Genomic DNA, 21,338 nt, shown 5'->3' with positions numbered 1-21,338 from the left:
CACTATATAAACTTAGACTTTTTATCGTTACAATAGTAAACAACCATCCAAACAAGTTGTAATAGTGTAAAACTTTTGTTAGATTGTTATCATATAACCAATTTTTATACATTCCACCTTACATTTCTTCGACTAATTCTGCCAGTTTTCATTATTATTCATACCATATGTAACAACTAATTGGTGCATATATTACTAGAAACAAATATTTTCCCTACTGCTAATCAGAGAAAAATTTATGTTATAGAACATTATTTTTCATTCATTTTTCATCAAATCAACTCACTAGGAAAATACATGATAAAAAATAGATTCTCATTGAAATAGCGAGAATCTTCCTATTTTTTCTTTACGAAACATTTAATATTTTTTTTATTTTTACATCGTTTCAATTAAAATATCAGTGGAAATAGTCACTAAATACTTTTCAGCAAAAAATTCAATAAAAAATAATGATTTCTTAATAGTAATACGACAAACAATGTCCGAATAACTTAGCCGGCCTCTGTCCAAATAACTGGTCCATCAGCATTATGCCTATTCATATTCATGACACTATGGTGAATGTAGAAAAAAATTTCAATTCCGTGAAAAATATTTTTCTCAATAAATAAATAATTTTATTATATATTTCTTGATGTCTAATAAGTTAGTTGAAACTATCGTTCGAAAAAACATTTTGTACATAATTTGGACTAACAATATGGGTATGGGGGTGGAAGATTGGAGTGGGGGAATGGTGGGGATGGGGTGGAAGTAAGATGTGTTGACGGATAACAAAGGAGATAATTAATATGGAAAGTCATTTGTAAAACTTATTTTCCGTTATTCTATTTATTTGTTAATTCAGAAATTTATTTTTCTAAAAAAAATATTTTAAAACTTTTTTAACTGACTAAACATTATAAAAATGAAAAATTTCTGTCGTATCAAACACATCCCATGTCATGATCTTGATGTCAAAACTTCAAACCCCCCGGCTAACCCTTGGAGGTATTTTTTTAATCAAAATTGAGATTTGAAGTGTAATTATATAAAAGTTTTACCAATGATATATTTAATGTAATTTTATAAAGTGAATCTGAATAGAGTAAAATGTACAAAGATTTTATATAGAAGAAAGGTTGTTTTTAAGTAGATGAAATCATTTTGTTTTAGTTCTTTGACAGATCATTTTTTCTTTCTAAACTAGATTTTGAGGTATGATTATACAAAATTACTTTAGTGTCAAAATTCAACATAAATAATTTATTAACACACATGTCATGATGGACCTGAAAGATAAATTAATGAGAATTAAATTTTGTGGGATGTCCTAAAAAAAAGGTCCAAAAAATAACAACTATACCATGTTTGGTTCTATAAGTTTTGCAAAAATGCTTTCCCAAAATTGGAAACATGTTTCTCTGGAATAAAAAGATAAGAATGGTTTCAGAATAATTCAACTAAGAGTTCAAAACATTTCAAAACTCAAAAAAAAAAAAACTATTCTTTTTTTAATCTTTTGTTTCAAACCAAAACAAAACCTATCTAAATTTGACAATAACTCACAATCTTTTGAATATGATTACTTTGACATTTCTTTGTTTAGAAAAGAATTCACAGATTTTGCAATTTGATATCACAATTCTTAATCCCAAAGTCTTAAAAAAAAAACATGATTTGATATTTCAAAGCGTAATTTTAAATCTCTAATTCTCCAAAAAGCATGATTTTCCAATTACAAATCATGATTTTAATCTTTTTAAAAATATAAAATTTGACTCATAAATTCATATTTTATTATATAAAAAAAACTATCATTTTAAACTTTACAAAAAAAGGATCATGCTCCAAGAATGTCGGTATCATGTGAAAGAATTATACTAAAGAATAATGAGCTACTAATTCATCATCTTGAGAATCACCAAATCTACCCAAGTTTCATAGTAGAACAAGTGGTCATTAATAAAGTTTGAGGAGAAAATTTAGTAGTACCATTATGAAAACCTGAGTAGTTCATTGATAAGTTTTCCAAGGGACAAGTATGATGAGCCACCTTCCATTACGCTGGCCCTGCTCTTCTCCTTCATCTGCTTGGCCTTATGTTTTACTGGCGAGTTAGTTTCCATCAATTTACTTATCCCTTTTTCGATAACTTGTGCAGTTACTATTGGCTGTTGTTTATTCCTCTCGCAGTAATCCAAAGTGATCTCCACTGCTACTCCTATTTCTTTCACTAACTGAAATGCATTTACCTGCTGCTCTGAGTGCAATGGCCATGTCGCTATAGGCACCCCATACCATATGCTTTCGAGTATCGAATTCCACCCACAATGTGATACAAATACACTGATTGCTTCGTGGGACAACACCTTTAATTGCGGAACCCATCCCACTACTTTCCCTTTTTTCTCTGTCCTGTTTAGGAATCCTTCAGGCAAGATTTCTGAATAGCTCATGTATTCTCCGGGAAATTGAGCGTTGTTGCTCTCTGGTGGACGACGTAAAGACCACAAGAACCGGCACCCAATGTTGTCTAGAGCTATAGCGATCTCTTTCACTTGGGATGTTGGTAAACTTCCCTGGCTCCCAAAACAGAGTAGCACAACCGAATTTGGTGGCTGTTCGTCCAGCCAATTTGTTATTTCTGCCTCCTCTGACTCCGACCGAGATTTTGACTGGTTTAAAATTGGACCAATTGGATAGATCGGTGGCAAGGGATCCTGTTCAGATGATCTTGATATGTTATTATTGTAAGCATCCAAAGCGTGGATTTCTAGTTCAGCGAAAGTGTTGGTGATTATTCCTTTGGATTTTCTGTATCCACGAGCAAAATCAAGAAATCTCCCTAACCAGGTGTCTCTATCGGCTAGAACCATTGGCAATACGTTGGGAGGAACAGGGTATGCGTAACTGGGAAATGATAACAGAGTAGTACTGTCAGAGTTGTTGAAACTGGAAACATCTTGACGACACTCATCTTCAAGAAACTGGAAATGAAGCATCAATCCAAGAAAAGCAGCTGGGGAAGTGAAAAACACATAGCTTGGGATCCCAAACTCGTCGGCTACATCCATCAATGGAGTGCATAACATGTCTACAACAAATCCAGCAAGTTTAATACCACTACCATGGCGTTGACTTATTATGAATTCCCTGATTTGAGATTTCTGGCTTTGTACTAATCTGTTGACGAAGTGTCCTCGGGTTTTAGAGCTCCATTCTGGGGTTGGATCAACAGCTGTTAATTCGAAGAATCGAAGGCGATCAGAGGAGGATGAAGCAGCTACAGAGTCGACAAAAGGGCCACTAACCGCATCGATGTAATCAGGGAGTTTCATAATGAGTACAGTGATTGAGAGCTGATTATTTCTACTTAAGAAAAGCTTGGCTAACTCCAACATCTGAGAAACATGGCCCATTGCCGGAGAAGGGATGAGAACCAGTTCTACTAATTTCTCCATAAAAGATCTTGGTGACGGAATTGTTTTTCAATTCAACTGATAATTTCTGTTATTGGCTCCTGTTTATGTAGATAATTTCTGTTATTGGCCCATTGCCAGAGAAGGGATGAAAATCAGTACGGGTATACTCTTGATAAACAAATAGCTTATCTGCTGAAGTACAAATAACTATATAATGAATTCTCAAGACTATTGATTATGAAGATCCGTCCAAATTGGCTCAATGACAGGGGGGATAAAGGATGCCGAAGGACTAATATGGTCAAGAAGTCTAATGCATATTAACTTTCAATTTTTTTTTAAAACTCCAGCAATAGCTTACAAATGCAGCGCAGGGAATGACATGATGTATAAATAAGACAAAACCATACTTCAAATTTTACTTAGCAACATGATCCATCACTAAAATGACAACAATAAATTAAAATCGAAAGGTTGAGCACAAAGGAATGAGGAGGAAGCGAAGAACCCATCAGTGTGTATAGAAAAAGTTGTCAACGAAGAATGCAAAAGATCAGCTAAAAAGAAAGTAAACAACACATACCATTCAACTTCTTTTTGCCTCTACAAAAAGCTCTTCAACAACCTACGCAATGAAGATACATGAGCTCTTAACTCATCAGCAAATACTCTCCAATATCTATATTTATATTAATATACATGTGTGCATTTATGTTAATACCCCTAGAGTGGACGACGACTTTTGTTAAATTTTGAATTTTTGTAATGGCATAATACATAAATAAACCCTTTAACTTGACCTCATTTCACATTTATATCCTCCAATTTTAGATGTGCACAAATAGACACTTAAATTTGTATAAAATTGAACAAGTAGACACATATGTGCTACGTTGCACAATACACGTAGGATGCAAAATTGTCATATAGGATGATATGTAGGACGAATACGTCTATTTGTTTAAATTTTGAATAGTTAAAGTGTCTATTTATTTATGCACTAGAAAAGTTATAGTTGAAACTAAGTTAAGAATCATATTTATGTATTATAACTTTTGTAATTGTAATGTTTACTTTGTTCCCAAAGCACAGGGGCGAAATTACCAAGATATGGAATGAAAAGCGCAATTCTTAGACGGAAACTTGCCTCTATCAAGAAGATTCTATTCATGCTTTCTTCGCTCGAGCAAATCTGAGTTTCATAAACCTGTGAAATTCAAAGTATCGGAGCATTATATTCCACCCGAATAATTGATACAACCATAGCAATTCAAAAATATATATATATATATATATATATAAAAATGTATAAATTTACTCAGCTAACAGCGCTAATGCAATGAGGAATTATAAAAATTTCTTCTGCACAGTACTACACCACTTTGAAATACTTAAGACTGCAACTAATTTCTGTTAAATGGTCAATATAATGAAGGCGCAATGTTGGGGAACAAATGTTAAAAAAAAAAAAAGAGAAACAAATTTCAATTGTATCAAGCATATCATCAAACACCTTGGGTGCAGTGGCACTCTAGCAGTAATAGAAACAGTTAATATTGAGAATTAATCAATTTACCTTCAAAATAAAGAAACATTGGTTAGGGGGAAGAGCTACAAATCCATAAAATGTTTACTCTTTCTTAGATCAGAATAACAAAAAATTGCAGATATGTGAAGACAACATAAACCTTCATATCAACGGAAAGAGAAGTTAAAGAAAGCTGGAAGAAAATTGTTACAAAATTTGAAAAAGAAAATACTTGTAATTATGACGACTTGCAAATGATTCACTGTTTGAGGGAGGAAATAAATGATGCTTCTAGAATTATTTTTGAGTGTTTGTGCATTGAGTGTGCCGAAATCTTGCATTTAAAGCGTGAAAGATTGAAGAAAATAGAATAAAAATACATCAATATATAATTGATAAAATTAGTCAATGTTCATCTTTCTTTCACAATTAACCTTTTCATCTTTTTATCATTTTAATTACATCTAGAATTTACTCAATTAATTTAAATTTACATTGTACAAGATTCATTTTTAAAATAAGTTTTTTATCATGAGTTTTTTCTAATTCACACGAAATTTAAATTCAAAATTTTTAACTAAAAAATTACTTTTTCTTCTGCTAAAAAGGAAGGAAATAGTATTTTCTTTTGGCAAGAAATTTTAATTCAATGTGAAAAATAAAAGAAAAACGAGAAAAGATGATTTCCTACATGAAAAAAATTATATCGAGGATACAAGTAAAGATAAGCATTATGATCTAGTAATTTTGCAAACTTTGTAGCTTAGTGATTTCAACTCAAGTTGTATCATTTAAATATATCGATTATTTTATTTTATTTGTCTTATTTATTATTTAAATAATTTAAATATTTTTTCTTGTTATCATAGTTTTTCCAAACATCTTCTTTGTTAAAGCTGGTTAACTTTTAGAGTGACAAAAAGAGAACTCTGGGATGTAATAAACAATGTGCAGATAATATTGACAAAAGACAAAGGTATTCCTTTCTAACAAAAATGGATCTTTCGTCTATTGGAAGCTGCTCGTTTATTAATTAAATACCTCGGATTTGAGCTATGAGTATGAATTTATCTTTTTTATAGAAAACGTTTCTCCTTGAATGAAGTCCTATATAATATACATTTAAATATAATCGGATTTCAATATAAATATTGAACATCGAATAAAAAAAAAATTGGGCCTTCACCTATTCTTTTTCACGGAATTTATTTTTTTTACACTTTGTCGAAGCATCTTAAATTCCACAGAGCATTAATTATGGGAAAATTTCATATATGACAAACCTTTTAAGCGTAATAACTTCATATGAGTATAGTTTTCCTAATTACTTATAATGACAAATTTATGTTTGTCATTATACAAACGTTATAGCGAATTATACAAACGCTGTAGCGAATTATACAAATATTATATCCACGAATTATTTGTATATCAAAATATACAAACACTGCAAATTGTATAGCAAATTATACAAATACTGTATACGAATTGTATAGCGAAATATATAAACGTTATACAAAAAGTGTAAATTATATAATGAATTATACAAACTCAGTATACGAATTGTATAGCGAAATATACAAATGAATTATTGCAAATCTCAATAAAATATATCCACGAATGATAATAAAATGAAACTATATCCATATGGAATAATATACTAGTAATGTTTGTCATCTCGTGTAATTTTTCCATGAATTATTCACTTTTTTAATTTGAAACATCATTAATGTTTAGATAGGAAAAATAAACAATTGATACTTAGGGTGTATTTCAATAAATATTTTGTGATAAAAAATTTATATAGAAAATTCACATATTTAATAGTTTAGATATAAAATTCAAATAAAATTAAAATATTTTAAATATATTTTTGATCCTTAATTTTTTTTTTAAAAAAATGCCTTCTCAATTATTACTCAAATCAAAAGTGAATACATCAAAAATAAAAGAGAGAGTAAAACAAACTCTCTAATTAGACATAAAAATAACCGTCCTATCTAAAATGTAAATAATTTGATTTGTTGATTTTCTAATTAGAGAAACCGACATTAATTAAAAATCCTTTATTAATGTTTTATGATCATAAACAAAAGAATCAAAATAAGAATTATTTCAAATATTTCCTTAATAGGCTCGACATTTAAAAAGAAAAGTTGGAGACGATGTTGATTTGTTTAAGAAAAAACAAATAAAGCAACAACTCTTCTTACTGAAGATAGGGATAAAGTCATTAGCAAAAATTGGCCGTCAAATTTGTCCATGTACGATTTGATTGGATATTATCTTTTTTTATTTTAATTTGTTTCACTTAGTTTGATTAGGCACAAAAAAAAAAATTAAAAAAATTATTTTAAATTTTATGATCTTACATTAAATATATATGCAATACTATTATGTATTAAAATATTCTTCGACTTATAGCTCATATAAATATACATGTGGAATGTTAAGATAATTAAAAATCATCTAATTTGAAAAGATGAACTATTTTAAGCAAAAATTAAAAAGAAAATTAAGACAAACAAATTTAAGTTGCATGCTAACACTTTGTTTGGATGGTTATTACATATTGCTTTATGTCGTATCATATATTCGTATTATATTATGTTGTTATATCGTATTATAATACAACAACAACAATAACTCAGTAAAATTCCACATCGTGGGTCTGGAGAGGATAGAGTGTACGCAGACTTTACTCCTACTAAGGTAGGACGACTGTTTTCGAGAGACCTTCGGCTCAAAAAAAATATAATAAAAAGGTCAGATACGGTTAAGAAATTCAAAGAGCTACGAGATAACAGATAATGAAAGCGTCACAAATAAAATAGAGTATAAAAAGTATTATATAATAACAGAAATAACAAAAATAATAGAAATTAAAGCGCAAGCGATCGTAATGCAATACTACACCTACTAATAGGGAAGAATAACAAGACTATGAACTAGCATTCTACCCTAATGTGAGTCCTCCATGTCTTCCTATCTAAGGTCATATCCTCCGTAAGCTGTAACTGCGCTATGTCATGTCTAATCACCTCTCCCCAATACTTTTTCGGTCTACCCTTACCTCTTCTGTAATCATCTATGGCCAACCTCTCACACCTCCGCACTGGGGCACCTGTGTCTCTCCTCTTCACATGCTCAAACCATCTCAATCGCATTTCCTGCATCTTGTCTTTCATCGAGGTCACTCTCACTTTGTCCCGAATAACCTCATTTCTAATTATGTCGCTCCTGGTGTGCCCACACATCCATCTCAACATTCTCATCTCGGCAACTTTCATCTTTTGAACGTGAGAGATCTTAACTGGCCAACACTTCGCCCCATACAACATAGCCGGTCTAACCACCACTTTGTTGAACTTGCCCTTCAGTTGTGGTGGCACCTTCTTGTCACATAGCACTCCGAAAGCGAGCCTCCATTTCATCCACCCTGCCCTAATACGATGTGTGACATCATCATCAATCTTCCCACTGCCTTGCATGATAGACCCAAGATACTTGAAACTACTTCTCTTTTGGATGGCATGGGCACCATCCTAACTTCCACGCCAACCTCCTGGATATCGTATTATAATATTTTAATAAAAATAATATTAAATAAATTATATATATATATATATATCATTTTATGTCGTGCATAATATCACATATCAGTAAGTTGAATGGTAAAGATAGAAGAAAAAGTATGATACAAGGTAGAACTATAATAAAAAAATTAAATGTAGAATAAAGAATAAATATGATTATCAGATAATAAGTAAATACAAAATGAGGGAGAAGAAGATAATATTCATTCACACCAAATCAACTGATATATAAACTTGAGACTTTTTATACTTACAACAGTTAACAATCATCCAAATAAGTTGTAATAGTGAAAAACTTTTGTTATATTCTCGGTATAGTGTTGGAATGAGAAAGCACCATAACTAAAGTTTGATATGATGAAAATAATAAAAATAAATTGGACACGAGAATTTTATGAGGAAATCCTCTAACAGATAAAAGGGAAAAACTACGGGATCTCACTATTTAAAATATGGAGTACACTGCTTTCAAATACAAGGAAAAAACAATAATTAACACTTCTCTCTTGTAAAAGGAACAATTACTAAAGAGGACACTCAACACTACAATATTTATCATGGTGTATAACTCTCTTTGTATTCTTACTCTCTCTTTATGGGATGAATTAAATGAACGTATGAGGCCTTCTATTTATAGGATGATGAAAATGCGTAGAAAATTTACGCGTTAATTTTTTACGTATTTTTCTACGCGTCTGTCAACTTTTGCCTTTGTCAAAAGGAGGTAGCAGCCATTGTTGACAATTGTTGAATACTTTTATTGTTCAAAAAAATACTACAGCCATTGTTGACAATTATTGAAGACTTTTATTCTTCAAAAAATACTGCAGCCTTTTTTGACCCCCTCTCCCCCCTCCTTTTTTTTTCTTTTCATTCTCCCACTTGAAGATTTAATTGAGAATCAATTAAGTCTTCACACCATTCTTTCTATCCAACTACTGCAATGTTACATTTCTGCTAGGCCAATAAAAGATCGACACCATATAAACTTGTTACTGTTGATTGGCTTTATAAACATATCTGCTAGGTTGTCATTAGTGTGAATTTTCTGAATATCCACACTGCCTTCTTCCACCTTCTCACCAACAAAGTGATACTGAACTCGTATGTGTTTTGTCCTTGAATGAAATATCGGATTCTTTGCAAGATGCAAAGCACTGTGACTGTCACAAAACAACGCAACCTTCTCTTGTTTGTGCCCGAGTTCCTCCAGTAACATTTGCATCCATATTGCCTCTTTGTTAGCTTGTGTAGCTGCTACATATTCTGCTTCCATCGTAGATGTAGCCATGATAGATTGCAGTTTTGAAACCCAAGCTTACAACTCCTCCAGCAAGAGTAAATACATAACCTGTGGTGAACTTGTTTTTATCAAAATCACCTTCATAATCTGAATCAACATAACCTTTAATAGTAAAGTCTGATCCTCCATAACACATTACAACATCTGAGGTACCCTTGATGTATCTCAGGATCCTCTTAACAATATTTCAATCTCTCTACCAGGATTAGCCATGTATCGACTAACCACTCTCACTGCTTGTGCAATGTCAGGTCTTGTACATACCATGACGAATATTAAACTTCCCACTACTGATGCATATGGTACTCGAGACATGTCCATCCTCTTTGCTTCATTGCTAAGACTCATACTTGAGGATAACTTGAAATTAATAGGAAGTGGGGTAGAAATTGACTTACTGTCTTGCATCTTGAAGCGTCACAAAATTTTCTTCAAGTAGTTTTTTTGAGAAAGCCAAATTTTTTTATTATTTCTGTCTCGGTGAATTTGCATTCCTAAAATCTTGTTTGCTGGTCCCAAGTCCTTCATTTCAAACTCCCTATCCAATTGTGCCTTTAAATTTGTGAGACGATCTTTGTTGGGGCCTGCTACCAATATGTCATCAACATACAATAGTAAAATAACAAAATCATCATCACTAAATCTCTTGTAATAAACACAAGGATCTGAACTATGTATGTTATATCCAAGGATTATAATGAAGGAATCAAATCTCTTATACCAACACCTCGGCGCTTGTTTGAGACCATATAGAGATTTGTTCAACCTGAAACCAAGTTCTCTTTTTCCTATTCTTCAAAATCTTCTGGTTGGAGCATATAAATTTCTTCTTCAAGCTCTCCATAAAGAAATGCAGTTTTGACATCTAACTGCTCTAAGTACAAGTCAAATGTAGCACACATCGCCAGGACCACTTGAATTGTTATGAGTCGAACCACCAGAGAAAATATATCATTGAAGTCTATACCTTCTTTCTGAGCGAATCCTTTCACCACCAATCTTGCACGATACTTTTCCACTTGATCATTACCATTGCATTTGATTTTGTAGACCCATTTATTTCCAACGACCTTCCTTCTTTGTGGTAATTGAACAAGATCTCATGTTTTATTTTTATGAATAGCTTCAATTTCTTCTTGCATTGTTGTCATCCACAAAGATGATTCTTAGCCTTTCATAGCCTCGTGAAAAGTTGAAGGCTCTCCATCTTCTATTAATAGACAGTATGCAACACTGCTCTCCATAGAATAATCTGAGTGTCAAGCTGGTTCTCTTCTCTCCCTAGTTGACCGTCGAACTTCTGGAGTTTCAATCTTAGCTTGTTTTTATTCTTCGTGCTTTGGTGCTGCTTCAGAAGAAACTAGAACTTCTTCAACTTCAACTGTAGTAGTCTTTGATTTTTCTTTTGAAGTGCTACCTTCTTTTGCTTGTATCTTGTTTTCAATAAATACAACATCCCTGCTGATTACCACTTTGCAGGCTGTGGGATCCCACAAGCGATATGCCTTGACTCCATCAGCATACTCTAAAAAAATGCATTCTCTGGATTTTGGATCCAATTTCAATTTTTCTTGGGTGTTGTATATAACATAAGCAGGACTTCCAAATATATGTCAGCGAGAATAATCAGTTGGTTTTCCTTTCCACATCTCCATTGGCGTTTTCAGATCAATTACGATTGATGGTGACCGGTTGATCACATAACAGACGATTTTGACTGCTTTTGCCCAGAATGGTTTTTCCAACCCTGCAGTTGCCAATATAGCTCTTGTCCGTTCCAATAAGGTTCTGTTCATCCGCTCTGCTATTCCATTTTGTTGTAGAGTATATGCCACCGTGAATTGTCTTTTAATACCTTCTTATTTACAAATGTTATTAAATTCATCACCAGTGTATTCTCCACCATTATTTGTCCTTAAACACTTGATCTTTTTCTCAGATTCAAGTTCCTCCCGCGCTTTGAATTCTTTGAAAACTGAAAAATTATCTGTCTTCATTTTGATTGGATACACCCAACTTCTCCTAGAGTAATTGTCGATGAATAACAAGAAATATTTCGCTCCTCCTAGGGACTCCACCAGTGCTTGCCAGACATCATAGTGGACCAGATCTAATATTTTCTTACTTTTAGCAGAGGAATTGCTAAACTTCAGTCTATTTTGCTTACTGGTAACACAAAGCTCACAAAAGGGTAGTGAAACCTTTTTGAGCCTTGGAAGAAGGTTTTGCTCAGTAAGAATCTTCAAACCTCGTTCCGACATATGACCAAATTTACGATGCCACATCATCGTTGATTCTTCAAATGAACTTGTTGATGCGGTTGCTATTTCTCCTTCTTGGTGTGTTTCACCTTTAAGCACATATATATCTGCAGCAAGTTTTTCTGCGTTCATAACTACAAGCGCTCCTTTGGATATTGTCATGACTCCACATTGAGTCTTATATAAACATCCATTATTATCTAGTTGTCCTAAAGATAATAGATTCTTCTTCAAGTCTTTTACATGTCGTACCTCTTGGACGATGCGTACCGTGCCATCATATATCTTTATTTTGATGGATCCAATACCAATAACATCCAAAACATGATCATTTCTCATAAACACAGACCCTCTTGAGATAAGATTATATTGATGGAATTATTCTCTTCGGGAAGTCATGTGCCATGTTGCTCCTGTGTCCATGATCCAGACATCAGCGAAATATTTTCTGCCTTCATTATTTGATATTGCCTCACTACATAAAATATCTCCATCATCCGAGGTACATGCAACATTCCCTTGAGCATTTGATGGCTCAGGGTATTCACTCTTCTTTTTGAACCGACAATCTTTCTTGAAGTACCCTTTCTTGCCACAGTTATATCACTTGATATTCTTCTTACTTCTTGATTGAGATCTGCCATAATTGTGACTCCCACTGGGGCCATGTTCCGTTGGTCTTCCTCTCACCATTATCAAAGCTTCAACTTGCTGCAAACTTGCTTGTTTGTTTTTCTTATTTTTGTGTCGATTTTCTTCTTTCAAGACAGCTGCTGTAATTTCATCGAAAATTAGATTGTTTGTATTGTTCGTCAGGTTGATGATGAGTTGATCATACGAGTCAGGCAGAATTTGAAGTAGAAGGTCCGCATGTTTAGTCCACTCTATTTTGCAACCCATTGTTGTAAGTTGCGAAAACAGAGTATTCAAAGTATTGATGTGTTTAGTAACCGACATGGAATCTGTCATTTAAAGAGTATACAATCTTCTTTTTAAGAAGATTTTATTATGCAAAGATTTGGCCTCATACAACCCCGTAAGAGTCACCCATATTTTCTTCGTCGTTCGTTTTTTAGCTACACTAGATAATACTTGATCAGCTAGTGCCAAGTGTAGATCAGCAACTGTGTTACTGTCTATGTCATTCCACTTTCTGTCATCAGTAAAATCTGTGAGTCTGCCTTCAATTGCAGCTAAGCAATTGTCTTTTTTCAATATTGCTTTTATTTTCATTTTCTATAATGAGAAATTAGTCTTATTGAATTTTTCAACGTCTAACTTTATTGTACTCGACATTGTTATTTGCTTCACACCCTTCTAGATCATTTCTGAATATTTTTGCGAACAATCATGACTAACTGTACCGTTACCAAAATTTACTATTCACATGAATAGTACTTTTCACCGAATTTACTAATCACGAATAGCACATTCGCATAAAACAGATAAAATAACCGAGGGCTCTGATACCACTGTTAGAGTGAGAAAGCACCACAATTAAAGTTTGATATAATGAAAATAATGAAAATAAATTGGACACGAGAATTTTATGAAAAAATCCCTCTAACAGATAGAAGGAAAAAATTACGGGGTAGAAGGATCTCACTAATTAAAATATGGAGTACACTGCTCTCAAATACAAAGAGAAAACAAGAATTAACACTTCTCTTATAAAAGGAACAACTACTAAAAAAGACAGTCAAGACTACAATATTTATCTTAGTGTATAGCTCTCTTTCTATTCTTACTCTCTCTTTCTAGGATGAATTAAATGAAGGTATGAGGCCTTCTATTTATAGGATGATGAAAACGCGTAGAAAATTTATGTGTTAATGTTTTACGCATTTTTCTACACGTCTGTCAACTTTTGCCTTTGTTAAAAGGAGGTAGCAACCATTGTTGACAATTGTTGAATATTTTTATTCTTCAAAAAAATGTTGCAGCCATTGTTGACAATTGTTGAAGACTTTTATTCTTCAAAAAATGCTGCAGCCTTTTTTGATCCCTTTTCTTTTCATATAGTTATGTGATAGCAAATTAATTATCATTTTTATCGTATAACCAATTTTTATATATTCCACTTACATTTCTTCTAATTCTACCGGTTTTTCATTATTATTCATACCATGTGTAACAACTAATTGGTGTATATATTACTAGAAATAAATATTTTTTTCTATCGTAAATTAGTAAAAAAAATTATGTTATAGATAAAAGAGAATTTATGTGTTAATTTTGGGTCATGGAAATCCGTGGTCCTCTGACTAAATTCGATAGATTAATTGCATAATTCTTAAAAAATATATTAAATATTAACAAGAGGAACCCATACTCAAAATGATCAGATGGTTTGAAGGCTTGTATTCAACTTCATGGTATGTGGTTTGAACCTAGTCAACAACATAGTTTGCCCATTAATTTTTATTTTTTAAAAAGAAAAAGTGGGCTCCAGTACAACCTTAATTAGTAAGCATTTTTGGGAAAGGACCAAATATATCTACCCTTAACTTTTAATTTAGTGTTGATGTACCCCCCTCGTTACAAAAGTAACTCACAAATACTCCCTATGGCTCATATATAATATACCTCTACCATTACAAAAGTAGCTCACATATGCTCCTTTCGTCACAAAAGTAGCTCACATATACTTTTTCATCTAACAAAATTTTAAAAAAATATTTTAAAATTATTTTTTATTTTTAATTATAAAAAATTATATAGGAGTATATTTGATCTTTTTCACACATAAATTATCATTTGACTTATTTAATTATCATCATTTGAGTTTCTTATTCTTATTTCATTCTTTAGTGTAAAAAAAAAAGAGAAATAAAAAGAAAGAAGTGTGAATTGGAAAGGAGAAAAAAGTAAGAAAAAATTAGAAAATAATTTTTTTTGCGGCTATATGGTAATTTAAACAATTTTTTCTGCAATATTGTAATTTAGTTTTTGTATCTATAAAAAAAGTTGGAGCATTTATAATAAATTTTACAATAAAATTAGTGAGAAAAATAAATTTGACCATCAAAACAATAAATCCAAATTACCCGTTGAATAAAAGAATTCTAAGAAAAAACATGTGAGAAAGATCAAATATATCCCTATATGAATTATTTTTAATATTAATTTTTGTACTTCCATTAGAGGAAAAGGGCATATGTGAGTTATTTGTGTAATAATATGAGTATATATGAGTCACTTTCACAACGAGGGGTACATCAGTTCTAAGTGACAAAAAATGAGGGGTAGATCACGCCCTTTTCCTTAAAATTTTAGATCTTATCTTTAAAGTAATGGTGCACCCGTATTTTTGAAATCCTAAATTCTCCTTTGGGTGTAGAACATAATTTTTTTACTAATTTTTTATCGAATCAACTCATTAAAAAAACACAAAATAAAAAATAGATTCTAACTGAAATAGTGAGAATCTTCCTAACATTTAATATTTTTTTTATTTTCACATCGATTTAATATTGATGAAAATAGTCACTAAATAATTTTTAGTAAAAAAATTATGTAAAAAATAGTATTTTTTTTAATAGTGATATGAGAAGCGAAATATGACATCCGAATAACTTAGCCGGCCTCTGTCCAAATAACTGTTCCATCAGCATTATTCATGACACTATGGTAGTGTAGAAAAATGTTTCAATTTCGTGAAAAATATTTTTTTCAATAAATAAATAATTTTGTTATATATTTTTTGATGTCTGATAAGCTAGTTGAAAATATCGGTCAAAAAAACAAATTTGTACATAATTTGGGCTAACAATATGGGTATGGAGGTAGAGGTTAGGGATGTGGGAATGGTGATTATGAGGGTGGGAGTAAGATGTGTTGGCGGGTGATAAGAAGATAATTAATGTGGAAAGTTATTTGTAAAAAAAAAAATTGTAATTTTTTTCGTTTGTTAATTAAGAAATTTATTTTTCTAAAAAAATATTTTAAAACTTTTTTAACTAACTAAACATTAAAAAAATTGAGAAAATATGATTTTGATGTCAAAGCTTCAAACCCCACTAGTTAGGCTAACCCTTGGAGGTATATCCTTTAATCAAAATTGAGATTTGAAGTATGATTATATAAAAAATTTAACTACAATAAATTTAATGTAATTTTATAAAGTAGATCTAAATAGAGTAAAATGTACTCAAATTTTATCTTTACATTAATAGAATGGTTGTTTCAAATAGAATTATACAAAATTTTGAGTAGATGAAATCATTCTGTTTTAGTTCTTTGAAAGATCATTTTTTTTTTCTAAACTAGATTTTGAGGTATGATTATACAAAATTACTTTAGAGTCAAAATTCAACATAAATAATTTATTAACACACATGTCATGATGGACCTGAAAGATAAATTAATGGGAATTAAATTTTGTGAGATGTCCTTAAAAAAGGTCCAAGAAATAACAACTATGCCATGTTTGGTTCTATAAGTTTTACAAAAATGCTTTCCCAAAATTGGAAACATGTTTCTCTGGAATAAAAAGATAAGAATGGCTTCAAAATAATTCAACTAAGAGTTCAAAACATTTCAAAACTCAAAAAAAAAATATTCTTTTTTTAATCTTTCGGTTCAAAACAAAACAAAACCTAACTAAATTTGACATTAACTCACAATCTCTTGAATATGATTACTTTGACCTTTCTTTGTTTAAAAAAGAATTCACAGAATTTGACTTCCTCATTATGTTAAGATTCTTCAAAATATTCTATTATATCCTGCTCTTTTTTTTTTCAAATTGAAAATTATCATTTAGCTTTTTAATACTTTTTTTCTTATATTACTATAATATGAACTCACCGTGTTAGTGTAATACACGTTATTAAATAATCATGTGAATTTGCTTTGAACTTATATGTTTTTTTTTTTAATACGAAATATGCCCTTTGGGCTTCTTATTATTGTCAAAAGTTGTCAATGTTTGAGTACACTGCAAACACTTTCCCAATTGACTTCCTAGTGTCTCTTTGTCTTCTTCCATTTTCATCTCCGTTTCCTCTGTTTGTGATGATGAAGGGGCCAAATTGATGATGGTTCCCTTCTGATATGCTCTTGATCTAGCTGCTTTTTGTGGTTTTTAGCCTTGCATGTTGGTGTGTTGACTCGTTTTTCATGAAAGTGATGAAGAGGCTAAATCTCTTCTGATTTGTGTCTGATTTACCTGAATCTTGTGTATTTTAGCCTTGCCTGTGTGTTTGCTGCTTTGATTAGAAGAGGGTCCTTCTCCTTGTCGTCTTTCCTCTTTGGTTGTTTAAGCTGGTCCTCTGTTATTGTGGTGTGCTGATGATGAAGGTGCCAAAAGATGTTGTGTTTTGGTCTTTCTGATGTGCACCCTTCCTCTTTGATGAATCTGTTGTGTCTTAGTGATAAAGTCTGTCTAGTATATGTGTGCCTATTCCTCTCAGTTTGTTTTCCGCCATTGTAGTTACTGGTGTGTCTGACATGTCTTCTAGGAGTCGATTCGTTGTTGTTTAAGTGTATTGCTGTCCTATTCTTTGTGTTGTTTAGTCCTTTTGTGTATACCTGCAAAATAAACAAACTGTTATATGAGGAATCATCCTTCTGGTTTTGACTTTCTTTCTGTGTCTCTTTTCCTTTTTCCTCCATCTCCTTCAGAATTTCTTGATTCTTAAATAAGGAATTTGACTTTTATCACTATTTAGGATACTTCTCATTTTTGTATTCAAATCCTTAAACAAGTAGTACTACATTGGTCCTTCATCTAGCGCATAATTGGCTAGAGCATCAGCTAGTTTATTTGCTTCTCTTAGGGTATGCTTGAAGATGACATCCATATCCTTTTTGTATTCCTCCACTTCCTCTATCCAGCCTGCTATGTTCCATGGAGGTTTCCAATCTCCAGTTAAAATTTTTTGAATGGTTTGAGAGTTTGTCTGGAAAATGATATTATTAAGTCCTTGCTGTTTACAGTACTTCAGGGCTTCCAGTAGAGCCACCATCTCTGCTTCTATATTAGTGGCATCTCCAATTTCATCTGCTTGAGCATATATTAGATTTCATTGTGCATTTCTCACACAAAATTCATAAGCACTCCTCCCTGGGTTACCTCTAGAAGCTCCATCTGTGTTGCAAGCACACCAATCGAGTGGAAGAAAATTCAATCTAACTTGTGTTACTTTCAATTTTTCCTTGCCTTCCTCCATCATATGCACCAGATTTTTCCAACCAGTAGGGATAGTTCTAATTGAGGGATTTCTGTGTAGTACTAGTCTTTGGATAGAATTTAGGACTAGATATATAACTGAGCTATTGATCTCCCTATGTCCATGTTTGATACCATTTTTTCTCTTCCACAATTCCCAAATTATAATTGATGGCACTGCAGCGTATATCTGTTTCAATCTAGAAGTTACTGAGGCATTCCACCATTTCACAATTAGTTGCTGCAGCTGCACTCCCTCCATGTTTATTCCTGCAGCCTTGCAGAAATAAGACCAAGTCCTTTTAGCAGTTTCTGATGTTAGGAACACATGATGTATAGTCTCCTCTTTAGGATTTATACAACACCAACACTTAGACACTAGATTAAAGTTCATCTTTTTTAAGACATCATCAGTAGAAATTTTGTATTTCCAGCATCTCCACAAAAAGAATGAAATTTTAAAAGGCAAATCCTTAATCCAGATGAAATTGTATTTGCTCATTTGAGGTCCCCTTAGCCTAATAAACTCCCAAGTTGATTTAATACTAAAAGCTCCACTTGTGTCTAGTATCCACCAGGGTCTATCAGAATCTTTTTCTTTCTTGGGGGTGGTTATATTATTAATTATGTGATCAACAATGTCTTCTGTGAGTACTTCCATCAGTCTTCTTCTATTCCATCTCCCCTGTTCTGTCATTTCCTTGACAGTTTGAATTCTTGTATCATAAGTATTCCCTGGATTTACATAGTATAGAGCTCCTAGTCCAGTCCAGTTATCAAATCAGAAATGTGAATCTCCTTTCCTAGTTTGCTACCAAATTTGGTGTTCTACTAGGTCCCTGGCTTCTAGCATTCTTTTCCAGGTCTGTGATCCCTGTTTCCATTGTACCACTGTAGCATGTTCCTTCCTACAATATTTGTTGGTCATATACTCACTCCATAAGGTAGATTTTGTTTTGAAGTTCCACCACAATTTACAAAACAGTGCCAATGACACATCATGTAGTGATCTAAATCCTAGGCCTCCTTCTGTGGTTGGGATACACATCTTATTCCAAGCCACCCAATGTCTACTCTTGCCCCCAATTGTATTGCTCCAAAAAAATTGAGCAAACATCTTGTGTATTTGTCTGATAATTCCAATAGGGGGGTTAATATCTGATAACATGTGTATTGGCATGCTTTGTAGCACATGTTTAATAAGAATTGCCCTTCCTCCAAAAGATAACATTTTTCCTTTCCATCCTTGCAATCTATTCATGATTTTCAGGGTCAATGTATTAAAGAACTCCTTCTTTCTCCTACAGTGATAAATAGGACAGCCCAAATACATAAAAGGGAATTATTTTCTATTGATGCCAGTTACAATCTCAACTGTGATATTGATGTCACCTGATACTCTATTATGCATATAGACAACACTCTTGTCCATGTTAATCTTTTGTCCAGAAGTCTTTTCATATTTTTTCAAAATTCCCATTATTTTTTGCAAAGATACCACATCTGCTGAGGTAAAGATAATCATGTCATCTGCATATGCAAGATGATTGATTTTTGGACTTTATTTAGGCATGCCAAAATTCTTAAACTGACAGTCTTGGTGTAATGCATTAAGGCTCCTTGATAGGACTTCTGCTCCTAGAATAAATAGGGTAGGGGAAAGAGGGTCCCCTTGCTTTACTCTTCTGGTCGATTTAAAAAAGCCTTGTTGTTGTCCATTTATCAACACTGAGTACCAGTTATTGCTGATAATTCTATAGATCATGTCTATACTCTTTTCTGAAAATCCTGTCTGTCTAAGAACTTTAGTTAAAAACAGCCAGGATACCCTGTCATAGGCTTTTGCCATATCCAGTTTCATTATAACATTAGCATCTTTTGTTCTTAGTCTTATGTCAGATACAATTTCTTGAGTCAGTAGAATATTCTCCACTATACTTCTGTTTTTAATAAAACCAGCTTGGTTGATTGATATATTATCAGTTATTTTGGAAACCAGTCTCTCATGGATCAATCTAGAAAAGATTTTGTTCACAAAATTGCTCAAACTAATTGGTCTCATATCCGAAAAAGTGTTAACCAAATCTTTCTTTGAAATTAGTATTAAATTAGTGTGAGTGACAAACCTGGGCAATTCTGCACCACAAAAAAAGGCTTTCATCATATTGGTGACATCCTCTCCAATGATTTCCCAGCAGTCTTGATAGAAAACACCAGTAAAGCCATCAGGTCTTCCTGCACTATTCCTATTTAATTGAAAGACCACTGCCTTAACTTCTTCTTTGGTAGGTTCTGCTTCAAAACACATGTTGTCTTCCTCAGAGATCATTTTGGGAAGGTGGTTTAGAATTTCATAATCTTTTGGTTCTTCTCCCTTTGTGAACTGATTTGTGTAATAGTTGATGGCTTCTATGATTATTCCCTCTTCCTCCTCTATCCAGTTCCCATCTTCTCCTTGTATTTTTCTTATCTGCATTCTTTTCCTTCTCCCCTGTACATGTGCATGAAAGAATTTTGTGTTTCTATCCCCATCTTGAAACCACTGCATCCCAGCTTTCTGTTTCCAGAATTCTTCTTCTAGATGTAAGAATTTGTATAAATCAGCCTGCACTTTGTGTAATTCCTGTCTATTGGTAGGTGTTGGACAGTTCTGAAATTGAATTTCCTTTAACTTGATGATCTCTTCAAGGGTTTCAATTTCATGGAATATATTTCCAAAGGCTGTTTTACTCCATTGTGACAAAGCTGCTTTCACCTTTTTCAATTTATGTTGAAAAAGTATGAAAGGGTTTGCCATAAACTCAGCTGTCCAATTTTGTTTAATTATCTCCATAAATCCTTCATGTTTTATCCAAAAGTTTAAAAACTTGAAAGATTTTTTTATGTTTCTATTGTCTCCTGTGTAGGTGATTAACATAGGGGCATGATCTGAACTATTTCTAATCAAATGTTTGATATCAATACTAGAGTATTTTGTTTGTAGTAGTTGGTTACCCAAACATATATCCAGTCTCTTGAAGATACAGTCATCCCCATGTTGACCATTCCACCAAGTAAATTTGTTGCCACTA

General features: G+C 32.4%; 1 protein-coding gene across 5 annotated transcripts; it reads right to left on the bottom strand.

Moving 5' to 3' along the window:
* Window positions 1-486: 486 nt before the first annotated feature.
* On the bottom strand, window positions 487-5,279 carry LOC129871469 (anthocyanidin 3-O-glucosyltransferase 2-like). 5 transcript variants are annotated; one of them, XM_055946380.1, is made up of 3 exons: window positions 5,168-5,279; window positions 4,555-4,614; window positions 1,939-3,505 (listed from the first exon to the last, which is right to left on the bottom strand). In XM_055946380.1, exon 3 carries the CDS (start codon window positions 3,444-3,446, stop codon window positions 1,980-1,982), a length of 1,467 nt encoding a protein of 488 aa, XP_055802355.1. In that variant the 5' UTR covers window positions 3,447-3,505; window positions 4,555-4,614; window positions 5,168-5,279; the 3' UTR covers window positions 1,939-1,979. The 5 variants fall into 5 exon arrangements, with proteins under 5 accessions (XP_055802358.1, XP_055802355.1, XP_055802357.1 ...); XM_055946382.1 differs by lacking the exon at window positions 5,168-5,279 and adding an exon at window positions 4,984-5,105; XM_055946383.1 differs by lacking the exons at window positions 4,555-4,614; window positions 5,168-5,279 and adding an exon at window positions 487-537 and having other exon boundaries at window positions 1,978-3,973.
* Window positions 5,280-21,338: the final 16,059 nt, after the last annotated feature.

This window comes from Solanum dulcamara, chromosome 10 (genome assembly GCF_947179165.1).
Source record: "Solanum dulcamara chromosome 10, daSolDulc1.2, whole genome shotgun sequence".
Classification (NCBI taxonomy): Eukaryota; Viridiplantae; Streptophyta; class Magnoliopsida; order Solanales; family Solanaceae; genus Solanum; species Solanum dulcamara.
This window is presented reverse-complemented; position numbering and strand designations above follow the sequence as displayed.

Coding starts and splice junctions, on each gene's coding strand:
- LOC129871469 (XM_055946380.1), bottom strand. CDS start 3,446: ATGGAGAAATTAGTAGAACTGGTTCTCATCCCTTCTCCGGCAATGGGC.